The sequence below is a fragment of the Dipodomys ordii genome, unplaced genomic scaffold (assembly GCF_000151885.1).
Source record: "Dipodomys ordii isolate 6190 unplaced genomic scaffold, Dord_2.0 Scaffold10, whole genome shotgun sequence".
Taxonomy (NCBI): domain Eukaryota; kingdom Metazoa; phylum Chordata; class Mammalia; order Rodentia; family Heteromyidae; genus Dipodomys; species Dipodomys ordii.
In genome coordinates, this window is record NW_012267226.1 from 12,880,101 (window position 1) to 12,899,327 (window position 19,227).

The following is a 19,227-nucleotide window of genomic DNA, read 5'->3' on the forward strand; positions in this document are numbered from 1 at the left end:
AAAAAAAAAATGTGTATTTTCAGTCTGGACAAAGTTTAAAAAAAAAACACGCACAAGAAACTTCAAATTCTTTTTTTCTTTCAATGGTGTGGCAGATAAGAGAATAAATTGCTAAGAGATGCAGCAATGAAGAAAGCTGCTTCTGGGGTTGAAGTCTCACATGGAAGCTCATCTCCCTCTTTCCTATCCAACTTCAGTTTCAAAAGCAGGGGATTGTACAAGTCAAGGTATTTGTTGCAGCACACTCTGAACCCTAATGGGATAAGAAAATAATGTCCCTTAGCAGCATGCTTTGAGGAATACATAAATTTGGGTTTTCCAAAACACACACACACACACACACTCATTCCTTACCCTATACACACACACACACACACACACACACACACTCATCCCTTACCCTATCTGCCTGCCTTCCTTTCCCATCAAGCATGACGTGCTTTAAAGAAGCCATTTCTTTGAAGAACCAAGGAAACAGGACATGAAATGTTTTCCCATAGGAAAGCAGCCCCGGCTTATCTATCGGCAACCAACATGTAACAATAATAATAAAAAGTCATAGTTATGATCAACCACAGGAAGAATGAGGCTGGGGGTGGGGTTGGGAACGACACCGCATTCAACTGTCGCCTTGGTTGTGCCCATGATAATCCCTGATGTGCTTCGTGTTCTGTGCACCTGGTGGAGCAGAAACAGAAAAAATCCTCCCTGCCTCCAAATGACAACCCTGCTGTTTAGGTGTGTCTACATCCCATACGTGACTAGATTTTCGTGTCACTCTAGATTCTGTCTTGTGCAGAGTTCACTCATGGGGCAGTCGTGAATGCATAAATGAGGACTGCTATGTCACAGTTTATGGGATAAAGCTTCCTGTTGAGACGCTGTCACCCAGAACATTCTTCTCCCTGCATACCCTGCAAGGAGTAGCAGGAGGGAATTCAGCTGAGATCACCAGAAAGTTTCGCGCAATTGAAAGAATCCTGTGTGTGTGTGTGTGTGTGTGTGTGTGTGTGTGTGTGTGTGTGTCTGTGTCTGTGTCTGTGTGTCTGTGTCTGTGTGTCTGTGTGTCCCAGTACTGGGGCTTGAATTCATGGCCTGGGCACTATCCCTGATTGTTTTTGCTCAAGATGAGCACTCTGCACTTGAACCACATCTCCATTTCAGGCTTTTGGATGATTAGTTGGGGATAACATGGTCATAGACTTTTCTGCCCCTTCTGGATTCAAATCTGGCCCCTCAGATCCCACCTTCCTAAGTAGCAAAGATTACAGGCATCAGCTACCAGTGCCAGGCTAAGGACGGTACATTTTATAAAAATTTAAAAAAAAAACCTGACATTAGTGTTAAAACTAGTATAAAAACAAGCTTGAAATCAGATACTTTCCCATGAATTAAGTTTTACAGTAAACATGAAACAAATCCATCTGAGATTAATTTTCTAATTTCAAAAAATAATGACTTTTGTTACTTTTGCTGATTGCTTTGGGCCTGTTTACTTTCTATGTCTGGTAATTAGGTCGATATTACAGCTGACGGGTTTGGTGACTGACAATTTCCATTACTGTTGTATTTATGGGCTTTCTAGGTCAGCAGACACGTCTTCCTTGTCAGCTTGTCTCATCAAATGTATAAATATTTGCATGCCCGCCCACCTTAATTAACACGCCCTTTTAGTTGCAGAAAAGCACAGAGAGTATTTCCAGTCCTTTCCGTCTCCATGTCTCATCCTTTCTCATGTACATCGTGTCCCTTCAATCAGAATCAACATTTCTAAATATTATTGTCCCCTATAGCAGTTGCTTTTATCTTTACTCTTTTTATTCCCAGTGAAAATATGTATAGTTTCTCTTACACTGGGACTTCCTGAATTTAATGGTAATGACTCCACAGATTCCTCTTTTGTCTAGATTTTAAATAGATGGAATCAATGTTACACAAATACACTAAACCCAGTAGAGCACTGATTTTCCTTACATTAGATTATAGGAATGAGCTATTAAAAAATATCAATAGCCCAAAACCCCTGAGCACTGCAAATACTTTTGTCATTTGGCTGATTTGTTTAATTGTCCTATTCTTTTTAATATGCTATATGTAACAGCCAAAAAATTGCCAAGTAATTATTAACACATTGTTCACATTTTTCAAATGTCCAAAAAGTATCTCAATTAAAGCATTCACTTTTATTCTTTTTTTTTGGGTGGGGGTCCGGTCATGGGGCCTGAACTCTGGGCCTGGGCGCTGTCCCTCAGCTCTTCAGCTTCACTCTACCACTTGAGCTACAGTGCCACTACCGGCTTTTTTCTTTTTGCTTATGTGGTGCTGAGGAATCGAACCCAAGGCCTGAGGCATGCAAGGCAAGCACTCTACCACTGAGTCACCTTCCCAGCCCTCACTTTTATTCTTTAATTTTTTTCTTTCTTTATTTTTAGTAGAAAGGTGATGTACAAAGGGGTTATGGTTACATAAGTCAGGTAAAGAGTACATTTCATTTTGGAGCAATGTCTCACTTTTGTTTGTATCACCTGCATTTTCCATGTGTTGCCACAGTAAAATAAATGTGAAATGCTATGGCTTTTGGGGTAACATTCTCAAGTTGTTGTAAATATGTTTCTATAAAGTGACTATCTACAGGATGTTAGTTGACACCACTTCTTTGAGTTTGAAATAAAGTATATATATATATACATATATATATGTGTGTATATATATATACATATACATATAGATAGATATAGATATATATATAGATATGGACATCCCTCATCCCTATCAAATGTCAAGTGATCTAGTGGGGGCAGGTATATTTTTCAGAACTCATGGTAGGAGATGGAAAGAATGAGGCCTGGCCATATGGCAAACCTAGTGGGTTTGGAATTTGAGGATATAAATCCAGGCCTTCTTCTGTACAGAAAGCACACAGACAGCAGTTACAAGTGTGGACAGATAATTTCCCAGCATGAGGATTTTCATAGCCACCAGTAACTTGTTATTACTGAAACATACATACAAACATCATGATCTCTGCATTATGAGACAGTTCTCTCAAGCCTTAATAACATTAAAACGTTTAACATAAAAATATAATAACATAAAAACATTGTAGGATGTTTATTTCCCAAATTGATGTGGATCAATACTTCAGTGCATTAATTAAAAGATGTCTTTGTCTCTAGTGTTTAAGTATGCAAATCAGCATTAGTGTGGTTTATTATTTAGGTTTATTGATTACTAGTTTTCCTTCTTATAAGTCAAAATCCCGAATCCAGCTTTTATCAGTTTTTCTTTTGTCTGCCTGGATAATTTGCTTTGACCTCAAAATATGTATTCTTCAGTTTTATATTCAGGACATGTGATGGTTAGTGAGGAGCAGCTTCTTGTTTGGCGAACAATGGAAGAATGGTAAAAGCAGGCATTATGAATAGACTAAACTCAGAATGAACTCTCCTTCACTTATTATTTGGATCCAGAGACAAAATTTCAGTACCTTGTGATTGAATAAATGTTCTCATGAAAATCTATGAGCATCATTACATTACCAAACACAAACTAGGATTCAGGCTTTTCTTTTTTTACTAAATATATTTTCATATATCTAGTGCCAAACTGAACACTAACAAGATATAAAAATATCTTTAGATATATTTGATATATAACTATGTATCTAATGCCAAAGTGAATGCTAAGAAAAGACCTGGTAAGTTAAGTAGTGGGAATAATGTAGGTAGAGCTCAGGTAGACAGAAGTGATTCATAAAAATAAATTCCTCTCCAGAGTCAGAACATTAGAATAGCTAACCCACAAAATAGGAAAACACAGTCATTTCTCCTTAAAAGTTCAATATGTGCTCTATTTGGAAATTGTCTCTGAAAAACATTCTGTGAGTTTATTTGGTTTGTAAACTACATCATATTTCTCCTGTTAATGTTGAACTACTCAGAAGCAGGAGCTGTGTTGTGTCTGTGTGTGTATCTATGCGACATGAAAAAAGCCAAAATAATAGCTCTCCTGATTTGTTAAACATTCACTTAAAATTTTGTTCAGAAGGTAGAAAATGGTCTTAACCACAACAAAATAAAAAATTTAAAGGATATGAGGGGAGTTTCACCAAAGTTACAAATCAAGTCTTATCCTTCTTAAACTTGCCATGAATGTGATATAGAAGGTGATTTTAAATGTTCACCTGTCTCTTGGTGACCTTCTATATTTAAAATAATTTAAAAATTGGTAGTTAAGCAATTGAATATCAACATTCTTATGGCCAGAGGCATAGCCTTCCTCTTACTTTTATCTGTCATTTGGATGACCTGTTTTAAAAGACTCTTCTTTTTTAAGAAAAACAAATTATCGAAGGCTACTGTGACTTCAGTTCCCAATATAACAAAACGAGAATTCAGAGGAAGATAGTCAAAGGCTGTATTTACCCCTTATATTGCTTCCATCAATATTAATATGTTGTTCCCTTCTTTTCCCCATATTTAATTTTCTTTTCATTTCCTCCAGAGATCAAAAATAGCAGTGTACGAAAAGATGTGGACGTACATGCGATCAGCAGAGCCATCGGTGTTCACTAGGACTACAGCTGAGGGTGTGGCTCGTGTCCGCAAATCCAAGGGCAAATTTGCCTTTCTGCTGGAGTCCACTATGAACGAATACATTGAGCAGCGAAAGCCGTGTGACACCATGAAAGTGGGAGGAAATCTGGATTCTAAAGGCTATGGAGTAGCAACGCCCAAGGGCTCCTCATTAAGGTGGGTGGAGTAGTATAACAATGTGATCTGTGTTGTTATAGTATTCCACCCTCCCTGATGTCCCCGAGAGAGAATTCTTTTGGTTTGTGTGTGAACATGGTATGTTTGTTTGCCTTTTTTTCTCCATTTCATATATATATATATTTTTTGATCAACAATCAGGTAACTTTACTTTTTAACTTGACAATAATCAGAGTTGACATTAATCTTTAAAGGCCATATAAAAACCAAACTGGTTGAACACTAGCTGCTTCCAATGGGCCTAAGTCATGGGTAGTCTGTACCTCTTATAAGTTCATCAACTTATTTTTGGCCATCCAAATCTACACTTACATTTGTCAGTAATAATCCAACATTTTATCACTTTTTTTTAAAAAAAATTATGCCTGGCTGCTCGTTTCCAGGTGTGAAGGACTCAGCTTCTTCCCAGGAAACTGCTTTTTATTTTCTCCCATTTCAATCTTATTGTTTATGATGGCATCCTTCTTTTTCTGATACTGTCTTGGGATTCTATTGATGCTCAGTTGGAAATTACAAAAGCAGTCATGATCAGGGAGGAAAAGCGGCTCTGGTTTCACAGTCCTTACTCAAATCACATTCTCACCCATTTTCAAAGGGAATGTGGTGTAAGATCTGTAAAATTAGATCCATTACCATCCAAAAACTATTTAAAGATAAGACTTCTAAAATGTGATTTCTTGAAGGAAGCCATGCTACCTGTAGGTTACAAGTGAGACATTCATTCTTAGGGAAATACTGGTTAAATCTGCCCTTTCTATCCTGATGGGCCTCGACATAGAGAATTCACCTGTCTGTGCCCAGGAGGCAGAATTTCCTATTTTCCTTAAGCAATAAAGGCTACTGTTGAATTGATGGGGCCAGAGCCCCACTCTGGTCTCGGTGCTGCTTAGGAGAGATGCACACAAAGCACAGATTTCAAGAGGAATCAGGATCTTTGCTAAAGGACTTAACAAGAACGTGGTCTTGAAAAAATGATGTCTCTGGTAAGCCATTGAGAAATGAAGGTAATGAAACTTCATCTGCTGCCCAGCAAAAATGAAAGCAATTTAAACATGATTGTTTTCATTGGTTCCAAAAAAAAAAGGAACGGTAGTGGGCTTTGAAGTTCGGTTGGGAGGGTAGGTGGGGGATGGGTTGAGAACTATTTAAGTATATAAGCAATAAATACTGGTACTCAGAAGGGTTGTGTTAGATCAATATTGCCTGTTTGCAAAGCAACACAGTCCTATCTAGTAGGGAGTATGATATAAAATGAACTATTTTGAAAGTAGAGAAGGAGGGTGGGGGGGAACGGCGGGAAAGTAGCCAGTAAAGGCAAAGATAGACATGGACTCTCGCAATTTTATAGACTGTTTTGTGTGATTATGCATCCCCTATGAAACTAGAAGAATGTGCAGGGAGAAAGTCAAGCTGCTGAATTACGTATAATAGAGTCCTACCCAAAAATAATTCAACCATTCAGAAGCATATTAAACTAGCATTCTGATGTTTAGTCTTTGGAGACATATTTTGTATGGATATTACATCATTTCGATGAAGTCAAATGGCAAATCAGTCTCTGAGGAAGACACAATTGCAAGAGGTGCCTTAGTGTAAGTCATTTTATTTTAAATAGGTTTGAAATGTAGATCAGTGCTCAGACTATTGATTCCATTCACTGGAGGTCTCTTTTGCTCTCAATTAATTCTCTGTGGATGTAGTTGCCTTGTTCTCTGTCTTATGTCTACTGGTAAAGTCAAGCTCCAGGGACTGAATTTGGCCCTAAGATAACCAGGGTGTCTGACTCCCATTGATGGCAAGAGAGTTCCCTCTTAAATGTGCCACTTTGTGAAATCCACACTACCGTGATTGTTTGGGAGAGACGCTGAAGGGCTTCGTCTGTCTAGTGCTGTATAATAATCAGCCATTGGCTTCCCCCTCTTTTCCTGTCCTTCCCTGGGTCTCCTTAATGAGTCAATTGTTGAACTCAACTTCCTGGCTGCAGAGTTTGTTTATGTACTTTGTTTTCTATATGGCACAGTTTCCTGAGCAAGCTGGCCCCTGCAAGCCAAAACCACAGTCATTCTGTCCTGTCTTGAGAACACTGGCAGGGCACTGAAGGCTCATGGGCATTTTTACCTCTAGCTCCTCCCAACTCCTCCACCCAGACCTGTAGGCAGAAGGCTCATTAAAGATTTAAATTCTCATTCTTATTCCACTAGGATTCTTCTCTTTTTTAAAGAAGATGCAAACCAATATAGACATGGACTGATAGGAATATGTTGCATAAATTATTTAGTTTTTAAAAGCAAATTCAAATCAACATCCAGGATGTGCCTGTATCCAAAATCTTAGAAACCTTCTGTCTTACTAGGTTCCTGAGAGACTTAAGATCAGGGTTTGTTTGGTTCTGTTTGGTTTTTTTAAGCAGATCTTTCGGTTAATTGCTCTGGACACTGTAAGACATGTGTGTATTCATTAGCTATGGCATTCATAAGCTCTGCTGTTTTGATTCATTAGGCCATGTGAGTCTTTTAAGTAAACAGTGATTTTTTTTTCCTGCCATGTATGCTGAATCAGACAAATAGCCAGCGATGTTCTTTTATTCTCGGGGATTTCTTTTTGTTTCCAAGCCATGCTGTTTGCTCAAAAAAGCACAGCTAAGAGAAACAATAGGATAGCCATTCAATATGGTCAGTTAGGTTTAAAGATGGTAATGTGGACTTTAAAACAAATGCCATCAGGATCTTCATTTTTATGTGTTTATTTTGGTGGTATTAGAAATTGGACTTGCGTCCTCTAAAGATGCTTGTAGAAGGGTCTGTAAGAAGACAACTATTCTCTCACCAGTGGGGGTAAAATGATGACTCAAAAGAAACAAGATCTAATTAGAACTTGCATCAGTGGGTGAACTCTAGGGGATGGGGAGAGAGAGAGAGGGAGAAGGAGAGAGAGAGAGAGAGAGAGAGAGAGAGCCCAATGGACTTGGCAATGCCTATTTTCAGGAACCCAGGGCAACCAGAACTGGTCCTTTGAAACTGTACTCATCACGGTTCTCTTACAGGCTGGGGCCGGGGGAGGAGGGGAGAAGTGCTAAGAAAGGAAGTAGAAGGCCACATCTTCAATGGAATTTTTCTTTCAGGATTCAGCAAAATCATTGGCCCCAGTGTAGGTCGATAGAGTCCTTTGCAGATCAAATTGTGGGTTATTTTCCACTTTGAAGAAGTTTCAAGGAAGATGTATCAAAATTCAGATGAATGTGTGAATGATTTAAACAAAGGAACCCACTTTTCCATATAAATTTCATGAGGCATTATCTTAAGTTTGGGTCTTACTGCTTCGAAGTTATAGGGGGAAAGCCGGGCGCTATTGGCTCACATCTGTAATCCTAGCTACTCAGGAGGCTGAGATCTGTGGATCACAGTTCAAAGCCAGCCCAGGCAGGAAATTCTGTGAGAGTCTTATCTCCAATAAACCACTAGAAGACCAGAAGTGGTGCTGTGGCTCAAGTGGTAGAGCGCTCACCTTGAACTGAAGAGTGCAGGGACAGTGCCCAGGCCCAGAGTTCAAGCTCCATGACCGACAAAAAAAAAAAAAAGTTATAGGGGGAAAAATTGCCAATCATGCTATAGGAGAATCAAAGTATTGTATTGTATATTACCGATCATGCTATAGGAGAATCAAAGTATTGTATATTTTTATACCACAAGGAAGTGTTTAACTGGTAGTAATAAACACAGATACTACAAAAACTTTAAAGTACAGAAGTGTGAGGTCAAGCGTTTAATAACACTGAACATCACTTGACCTCAAATGAATCAGCATTTACATATCTCCTGGAAATGAGTTACAGGTTAAGTATTACAGAAAGAGATGCCTGTGGTTGTCTTCCATTTTTCCTAGTCCTAGATTAAAAGATACTACAGAGAACTTGGGTTTCTTTGTGTGAACCTACGTGCTCTAAGCATAGTCATCACACTAACGAACGATTAGGTAAACGAACAGCAGTCACTCAGCCCTCAACAGGCATGCGCACAGAGGCACACAGATTCCCTTCTGGTAATTTGCTTTACTCTTTGAGATGTTGGTGTCCATGGTGGGTACCCGTGTACTCACAAACCAAGATGTCACGTGGCACATCATTGAGTCTCCATGTGTCCCAGAAGGAAATGACAGGAAAGCAGGATCTATATCCTTCCTACTTTCCTTTCCCCACGTTGAACACAGTAGAAAGTATAAACCTTTCTGTTGCTGTTTGAAATGACAAGTTTTTCCATTCATCTCTTTCTTATAATTAAAATATGACTACATATTTTAAAATATTAAAATATGATATATAAAATATTTTAAAATATGACTGCTTTTTTTTTCTTTGCTTTATGGCTTAGCAGGCACCATATACCTGGTCCCTTCTTCCTACTATATCTTTTAAATGCTGGAATAATTCACCCTCAGTCTTTTGACAAATACTTCCATAAGTGGTTGCTGGATCCCCACTGATAATTTATCAGGTAATTTTTTTTTATATTATTCACCTTCAGGGATGCTTTACAGCTCCCTACACAGACACCACCAGGTTGGAAAATTTCTAAATTCAATGTTTAGATCTTTTCGGGGTTTTTTTAACCAAACATTGGTAAGTTTATAGTTTAGTAAATTTACCTTAAAAGTGAGGAAATTTGTGGTCACTTTAACTTTCACCACTTCAAAACACACAAAACTGCCAGGCAGGAAGATTAGCTGTTCTTTCAACCCATGCACTTGCCTCTTCGACAAAACCAAGTACATTGCGTACAATACAGATTAACTCAGTTGACAGAATGTGAAGTGACCAAGCCAGCTAGCTTTAACCTACACATGCCAACTGTTTTGGAAATATAAAAATCTATGTAAGGTTATCTAATGCATAACAAATGAGTTGAAGATCTCTGGAAGGCTTTTCTTATGCATGAGTACCATATTTAAATGTTACCTCTTAGTATATGACAAGTCATTGTATAGGTACTCTATGATTTCATTCATCTCTAGAAGATCATCCCACTGTATGGTATGGGCTCAGAAGCAGTTGGCCCCCTAGTGGTCAGGCTAAGAACAGTCAAGGTAACAATGAAGTATGCATGTTTCTGAGTTTGAGTTCTCTTTTCTGGAATGGTAGAGAGAAGCCAAGATATGAGTTTCCTGAGACTAAAGCTCTTGAGCAATGAAGCTGGAGAGGAGAACCCACACACACACACACATCGGGGTTCTGACAACACTAAGATCTAGAAATAGACTCAACTAAGACAATCTAGTAAGAAAATAAAATCCAATCAAAACACAGCCTCTGGAAGAATCTTCTAATAAAAAAAATCAGGTTGATTTCTCCAGTACAGGATCAAAGGGCATAGGACCATTACTTCTCTAGATAGTAAATACTCTTGAGGTTTATGATTATAAAGTTGTCTTGAATTTAGTTGATGATTAGCTCTTATCCTCCAAATATTAGCAAGGGTCTTTAAATGACAAGGTTTGTGTTGGTGCCCTCAGGTGAATAGAATTCAATTCTACAGGCTTGCCTTCTTCGGTGGTAGGAGAGCTAGGAAGCCAGGAAGGATAGCACGCTTGGTACCTCAGCCCAGACATAATACTTAAGGCATTCTTAGCTGGAAGTTCAGCGCTGGAATGGAGTGGTAGGCTGAAGAAGGGAGGAAAAAAGAGTTCTTTACTCTTGAAATAATTACATTCATAAAGAATATTTTACCAACACATATACATATGACATAGGGCTTTGGAGTGAGTGATGGTAATTAGGTTCACCATAAAACTCCAAAATGCCTGTAATAAAATACTACAAAGCTCACTTTATTGTGGAGATATAATCCCCATGATGTGCAATTCTGACATGATGCATTAACACAGTTTTATGCTTATGATAAACATCTCCTTAGAAGATCATAAATAAAGAAGAATTTCCTGCAAAAGGGAAAATATACCTATTTGTTTTAGCTAGTACACAGAAAACAATTCATCCACAGCTTTAGAAAATAAGTTCCTTTTGTTTCCAAAGATAGTATCAGCCAAGACAGGACTGGTTTATGATCCATATTTAAGAAGAACATAAAATAGTTTGGTAGTCATTGAGAATGAACTAGAAAATAGTAATGACTTTAAAATGTATATCAGTTTAACTGGGAATTAAAATTTTTCATTTATTTTAAAACTTGTGTCCAAAACCCCATCATTCTTCTAGTTCTTGCTTTCAGAATGAAATTACACACAGCAAAGATAACTTTGCTACATTCATGTGGTAATATACACACCTAACAACAACTGAAAAGAAAACCACATTCCTTTCAAAACTCCAAAATACCAAGCACTGGAACTACGCATTTTCAAAAACAAGCATTGCACTGATTTTAATGTTATAAATAACAAGTAACCAATGTTAGAAATACTTTGAACATATTGTTTATCCACTTTAAGTGGATGGATTCCATGTTTTCTAAAATCTACAGTCCACTCAGAAGAGATATACACAGAATGGAGCACACTTTCAAAAAGGCCCTGAGTCGTTTTTTGAGTTTCACAACTCAACAATAAAGATCTAGTGAAGAAATGGACCCCCAGAGAAGTTTTTCCAGACATGTTAAACATTCATTATTTTCTCTAAATCATAAAATTTTTTAAAAATTCAACTGGAAGCCAAGAGCCAATAATTCATGCCTATAATCCTGGCTACTCAGGAGGCTAAGATCTGAGGACTGTGGTTTGAAGCCAGCCTGGATAAGAAATGCCATGAGATTCTTATCTCCACTAAACTACTAGGAAAGCTGGAAGTGAAGCTGTGGCTGAAGTGATAGAGCACTAGCCTTGAGCAAAAGAAGCTCAGGGACAGCACCCAGGCCCTGAATTCAAGCCCCAAGACTGGTACTTACAGACAAATTATATATAAATTGGAATCACCAAACAAATGAGACACAAACAGACCCTCACTTGCAAAGGAAGTAGATGAGAATGTGGGCTCCTCTTTCTTGGCACTTGGCATAGAAGATACAAAAACCTTCAAGAGTTACCTACAAGCTATGGTTGCTGTAGCATCCTGGTATCACACTTGATACCAAAAGAGGTGTAGCTTCAGGATCTCCCTCTTTCAAATAACACTGGGCCAAGGTCCCGTTAGGAACTAAGACCTCAGCTCCAAGCCTTAGCCTTCCATCTTTTCAGAATGTGCAATGAAACCACACAAGAAAACAAACTAAAACATTAAAAAAAACCCAAAAGCCAACAAACAAAAACAGCAATGACAGCTGTTTTACATTGTTAGCCTACTAAGTATAAAAAGCAGATTAAAAGCAAAGAAAACTTAAACGTAACAGCAGGTATTCAGAGAGTTAAGACAGTATCTTACACTTTGTTTTACATTTGAAGCTAGTTAATGGTAAATAGAAGTGGGATCCAATAAAAGGTGATCTCAGATTGTGTTCCATAGTAGGGGGGTGAGTTACCCCATAGGCGGGGTGAGTTACCATAATATAATATGGAAATAAACCAGAGACTCCATTAAGATATCATTTCATTTTTTATTTACTTTAGGATTTTTAAATATGGTTCCTGTAGACGTCTAGCAACTATTGAACAATAATATTCCTTAAGTGAACCAAAATGGTGAAACAGTATAATAGTATATATAACAGTAGCTTTTCAAACTACTTCTGCACAGATTAGTTTCATGTATCCCTTTTAACCTTCTTACCTTGTCATTTAATTGTAAAGGAAGACAACTCAGATTACAGATGTTAAGTGACTTGTCCCACAGCTGAGGTTAGAGCTAAGATCTGCCTCTCTCCAGTGCTCTTTTGGGAAAAGAACAAAGACGGGCTTTTAAATATAGAGTTGACTCTAAAAAACTTACTACCGTGTCTGTTGTGCCGTTCTTCACAACATTAATCATTTCAAAGCATATTGGAACTCCCCTCTCCCCCAGTATAGAGAGCTCAAATTTCCATCATTTTAAAGGTATGCTTAAAACTTGGATAAATGCTTGTGAAGTTGAAGGAATTGTCAAGTTAACACCAATATTCTACAGCAATTAAAATTCCACCCAGGCACTGGTGGCTTATGTCCTATAATCCTAGCTACTCATGAGGCAGAGATCTGAAGACCAAGGTTCAAAGCCAGCTGGGGCAGGAAAGTCTCATCTCCAAATAATGACCAAAAAAAGCAAAGTGGAGCTCAAGGGGTAGAGTGCAAAAAAGCTCAGGGCCAGCACCCAGGACAGGCACATCCCTGCTTAAAAAAAAAAATCCTTGTCCCACAAAAACGAGGAAATTACTGGGCTATGATCGCTCCAGCGTTAGACTTATTAGACTTGTTCAAGTAACAAGTATAAGAGAGTCACATCTTTTCAAAAGGAGACAGTAATGTTGATGATTAGATTCTCTTCCTATTTCCAGACTCTGGGATTTTGAGTTCTCCCACACACACCCCATTCTGCTTAACAAAATAACAAGATTTGTAACTCTTCAGTTTTGCAGACATTTGGCATGACTGAGGGATAATTCAATTTCAGAACCATGGTAAAAAGTTCATCTGGTTTAGGAATCAACCAAAGTCATTCCTTCAATAAGTAGCTGCTTTCATGATAGTTGGTCTATGTTGTAAAATGGAAAAGTATTTAAGGAAGGGATTTTGCTATAAAAGCCAGTAGAATCCCATATAGATACAGGTCTTGGGCATAAACATTTTAAATAGAAAACATTTAAAATATGTGTCAACATCAATGTTATACAAGGTACAGTCTGACAAAATTCACTGAGTTATTTTTAAAAGGGGGGGATAAAATTCCCAACACGCATGAGATACATGCATGGGAAATGACTTGTTGATTTTTTTGAAGACAAAACTTACATTTTTCAGTATGTAGATATGATCAAAAAAATTGAACCACAATGTGATATCCTGCAGTGTCTCAATATAAAACACTTGAGAAGGTGAATTTTAAGGACAGTAGAACAACCCCAACAACTTCTTTACTATTGAATTTCTTTTTCATTTTTCTTTTCATCACAAATAGCAATCAGTTTAAGCCCTGAAGCGTGAACACTGCACAGCCACTATAATTTTATCCAGCCCAGGCAATGTGCCTACAGTTATTCTTATTCATATTTTCTCACGCTATACCATAAATATAAAGATTGCCCCCTCAAAATGACCATATAAGTGACATCCACAGATGAAGTAGTGCTTCATAAAAAGCAATGTATTCACTTTTTTCATATTAAGCATAACTGTACAATTTCTGGTTTGTCTGTTGCAGAAAAAAATACTCTATATGTTTCTTGGAATTTATAGTTTTTAGGAGCTGAAAGGTTGGCTTGCTGAAATAGCTATTTCTGGTAAACTTATTAAAGATGATAAAGTTTAAGCTCCCAAAAAAAAGCATATACGAGAAAGTATGTACGTTACACCTGGTATATCATGAAGCTTAAATGTGCATTAAGATTGTAGGACCAATCTAATCAGAGCAAATGGTAATAGCAATAGATGGAGATAAGGTTTCATTGTATAATGTAGAATCTGTAATCGAGTGTTTTTTTCCCCTGCACATCTTCATAATAACCATTAGAATAACAATGACAACATCCCCATTTTGATGTCTCTGGAACATCCTGGGACCCACTGAAGTTCCAAAGTACATCCGTTTCCTCACCTGCTGTCATTTTACTTGATGAAGAATGTTAATAAGTTACCCAAAGTTAAATAACAATAGCACATGATCTTGTATGGGTTCAGGCTCGTTCATGGTCTCCACATTCCTTCATGTCTCACAGAATTCCATCACTTGTCTGGTATTTGATGTTATTTGGGAGCTAGTCACCCACCATCTCTGAAATTATGCCAAAGGGTAACTCAGAACTGATTGGAAGCTCAGTCAATTAGGCAATAGCCTCAAAGGATACAAGGTAATCCACGTAAGGCCAGATCCTGTTTAGAGACTAGACAAATGAAAAGGAAATAAAGATTTAATTATGGTTATCAAACACCGAGCACCTCTATGTGGATCTCTTTTCAAACATGACCCCATACACACACACACACACACACACACACACACACACACACACACACACACCTCCTTAAAGTTGATTCATTGTCCTTGCCAGGACAGATGTTAGCTACTCTTGAAACTTACAGCATGTAACCAGAGTGACTGAGGCGACACTAAGCCTGTTACTGGAAAATTCCCAAATCCTTGTGTCTCTCACAATGCTTCCTGTCTATCTCCAAAGACATCAGGATTCTGAGTTAGCTGCAAACAAGGGGAAAAATTGTTTTTCATCTAGTAAAGGCCATACTCCCCTGAATATACCTGATCTTGAAGCTAAGCTTGTTTAGTACTTGGATAGAAAAACAAGAAACTCCTGTCTGTGATTTCCAGTTTTGAAACAATAAAACAAGCCTGTGATGTTGGATAATGTCCATTTCTTACATTTGTTCCTAACCCTGCCATTTAATGATATTTCATTAATTTTTACAATAGTTTTCCTTTGTATTGGATCAGACTTAAGTACTGTTCCACACACACGGTGTTGCTTGGAGCACTCTTATGTTATTCTCAAATACCGGAGGAAGCCTGGGAAGGGTGGACTGAGAAACACCACAGCATGCCTCCTTCTCCCCAGTGAGATTGTGGTGTTCTCACAATGTACATTATCCACTCCAATTGGTCAAAGTTACCCAAGTAATGTTCTCCCATGAACTCCCATGTTCTAAGCCAACCTTCAACTTATTAGAACTCTCTGACGAGACAGACTAAAATGCAGACACACTGCCTGTGTTACACCATGAATGTTCATTCCCTTTGGCTTAATCCTTCATTAACATTGGTTTTAAATTCAATGTGGTGGAAACCCCAGTATATCAGACACTCGATGGTGTCTTGTGAGACCTGAGGAAGGGGTTGACCAGAACTGAACTTGACTTTGATATAAGATCATGTTCTATTATTGTTTAACTTTGGGTATTTCTCCCCTAGGAGGAGGACAGAGGAGAACTAACCAGCTCCAGGACCAAGGTAAGAGGGGAGTTTTCTTTCAAAAGAATGGGTTCCATCCATTTGAAGGAAACCCCTCCCCCACCTATTTTTCAATCCCTTTTTCTTTATACATCTCTATTTTTTAACCTTACCAGTGTCAGGAAACCAGCTTGCCACTTGTGTGTGCATAATAGTTATTCTCACATTCACTTACAAATGTCTTATCAGGAAAAAGAAAGAAAGAAAGAAAATCTTCACACCAATCATAGCAGTTACATGCTAATGCATTTATGTTTTCCATCACCATTGAATTAATATTCCATTAAAGCTCAGATTCTTCAGCTCTTAATTCCTCTGTATAGAGAGTATACAGCTACTCTCTCAATTTAAACATAATGGGTGAGAAGGAACAAAAAGTATTTAAAAAATCCAAATCTAAAATGTTTCTAATGAAATAGATTGATACTGAGATTTTTTTTAATGAAGCTGATGATGCAATTTTAACATGTGTATTTGGAAATATGATGAGGCTACACTTTTGGTCTAAAGTAGTATCCACTTAATGAGATCTTAAATGTACTGTATGAAAACTATGATTAGAAAAGGAAAAAGGAAAGGGAGGAAACACTTTGAGCATTATTTGTCAGTGCTATTATAGGCTCTTCCCTGGCCTCTTTTATATTTCTTTGAGTGGTTTCCATGACACCGCTATTTTCATATTGTTGTCTTTGGGAAATCATCAGTACCTCCTCTTTGATATCTTTATATAGGGAAGAGCACAAGGGAAAAACAAAGAATTTTTTAAGTGTGTACAATTTGAGATAGTAGAAGCAAGACAACCACCTGATTAGCAAAAGCAGGCAGGTTCTAGATCCTAATCACTAAAAGGTTTTGGTTGCTACTGCCCTTCAAATGGTGTGAATCTTGTATAAGTCCACCATATGGTTGGTTATGAGGACTGAACAATAAGAATATTAAGTAGCTGGTACGGTGTTTTTCTCTGTAAAATATAACCAAATTATGAAGCCTTGAACATCAGAACAGTTAGCATAGTATCTTAGAGCCAGGCACTGGTGGCTCACACCTGTAATCCTACCTACTCAGGAGGCTGAGATAGAAGGATCGCAGTTCAAAGTCAGACTGGGTAGACCCTTATCTCCAATTAACACCCAGAAAACCAGAAGTGGAGCTGTGGCTCCAAGTTGTAGAGTGCTAGCTTTGAACAAAAATGTTCAGGTACAACACCTATGCCCTGAGTTCAAACCACACCACCACCACCAAAAAAAAAAAAAAAAGAATATCTTGGAGGCAATCACTGATCGCAGAAGGATTTTGACAGAGTAGAATAAACAAGCAGACAATCAGGTTATCCTGACACCTGGCGCATAGAACACAGATAGGTGATACTTAGTGAGCAATGCCAGTTTAGAAGAAGCAAAAATATGAATTTGGGAGGCACTTTTTGGAGAGATATAATTCCTAACAAATAATTGGCTGTAGGAAAGGAACAGAAACAAAACTTCGAGTGTTAGATTGACACGTGTGGCTGGACCTTGTTTCTTCATTATCTCTTTGCAGTCTATTTTCTCTGGGTAAAAATTTCTAATCCCCGTTCTTGGGATACAAGGCTAATTACAATTTAGATCATTAAATTACAACTTACAACTTAGATCATTAAGAACTTTTGTATGTATTTGAAACATATCTTATTTTTCCTTAGGAGGAAATAAATGTTACCAAACAAGTCATTGTAGGTTATTCATGTCACTTCTTAAAGGAAATTATTTCTTCTTCTTAGGTTTGGGGAAACTCTCAGTTGAGTTTACAGGAACCCTTGCCTTTCAACTTTTGTCTCAACCCAAGAAGGGTGTAGACAGAGTGGTCAGAAGTTGATCATTTGCTAGTACAAGGAATACATAAGTCAACTTGCCTCGGGAGCTTAATCAGGGAAAATCTCTTACTAAGCCTTGGAAAGTTGTAAGTAAAGAGAAAAGTTCCTTTAGAAAGAAATAGAAGGGATAAAGTGTTTAATTACATAGGAAAGAGTACCACCAGGCAGGGTGGGGGGGGGGGGAAGTCTAATATAATGTTTAGGAAAGAGCACTGGACCAGAAGGCAGATGACCTGTGTCCAGCTGGACTTTGATGGACAAGTCACCTAACTTTCATTAGGCCCCAGTGACCACATCTGTACAATGACAAGGCTGGAGCTAACCTCAAACCCTCATCTCAACTCCACAATTCTAGGTCTCTAAATCTTTAAAACAATTGATGTAAGAAGCAGCAAAGGAGCGGCAAAGAAAACATGACCTGTGGTTCTTGTAATGGTTTAGAATTCTTAAAATCATCCGAGAGTAAGGAGCATGGTCTAGAAGATGAAAAAAACCTGAAGTCTGTGGACAGGAGCAAAGCCCACACTGCACCATGACCCTAGCAATACGTCATCTATATGCAAGCCACCACTGCCGCATGGCACAAAAATTGTGAATATTACAACAATGAGTCTTTACAATCTTTAAATTATAGACTCGTGGTAACCACTACTTGAAAAGTGAATTGTATTCAGTGAAAACATGAAATCCAATCTAAATGCTATGGGCTCTCATGAAATAAAAACTCCCTTTTTTTATAAACTAATTTGCCAATACAAGGGACATCGGCTAGGGGAGGGACACCATATAAACTCAAATAGTACCCCAAAAGTATCACCAGGAAAACCAAGTTTTTGGTAGTTAATGTGAATAATTGATACTTTTTCAACATGTAAATGCAACTAAAGTATCTTTCAAGTCTTCTAATTCTAAAAGAGATACTTTTAATCTGGATTCATGATTTCCTTTCAAAGACCAATGAACTTCCTGCAAATGAAGGCCAGTTAATTTCTATTTGTGCATTTGTCTCAAGAAAATAGCCAGCTTTCATCAAATTCCCAAAGTAGGTTAGAGAATTTTACTCTGACAAAAATCATCAAACTTCATGAAAAATATTTGTCAGGATTACCTGTACAAGCATTCGTTAAAAATATAATTACACTTTTCACATTATCGGTGTCTGGCTAATTCTCTGACTCAATTACTGACAGAAAGCCTCATAGAAATCAAAGTATTTCTTTCAAAGAAACAAAGACTCAGTTCTGAAATGGATTTGTTATGGAATAGTCCCAAGGACATTACAATGTAGACATAATTGTTGGAAGTTAATCTAGTATCTACTCCAGTTATTCAAATCTTCTTGACTCATTTGGAGTAAAAATTACAAAGGTATATCCACTAATTTAACTACATACCATATCTATTACCTAAAACCCAAAGACATGAAATCCTTTCTTCTCAAACTGAATTGTCTTTCTGCTTACAAAATTTTAAAAAACTTTTCACTTGTCATGGCATAAGCAAACTGCAGTAAAAACTCAATGTCTTAAAAAAAATTTTTTTGCATGTCGATGTAGAGTAATTTAGCTCAA

General features: G+C 37.7%; 1 protein-coding gene across 1 annotated transcript in view; it reads left to right on the forward strand.

The window, feature by feature from the left end:
* Positions 1-19,227, forward strand: part of Gria4 (glutamate receptor, ionotropic, AMPA 4) — a 269,646-nt gene that overhangs the window by 231,601 nt on the left and 18,818 nt on the right. The window contains exon 12 of the mRNA XM_013009473.1: positions 4,504-4,751. Within this exon, the coding sequence (XP_012864927.1) occupies positions 4,504-4,751 (248 nt within the window). The remainder of the gene's footprint in view (positions 1-4,503; positions 4,752-19,227) is intronic.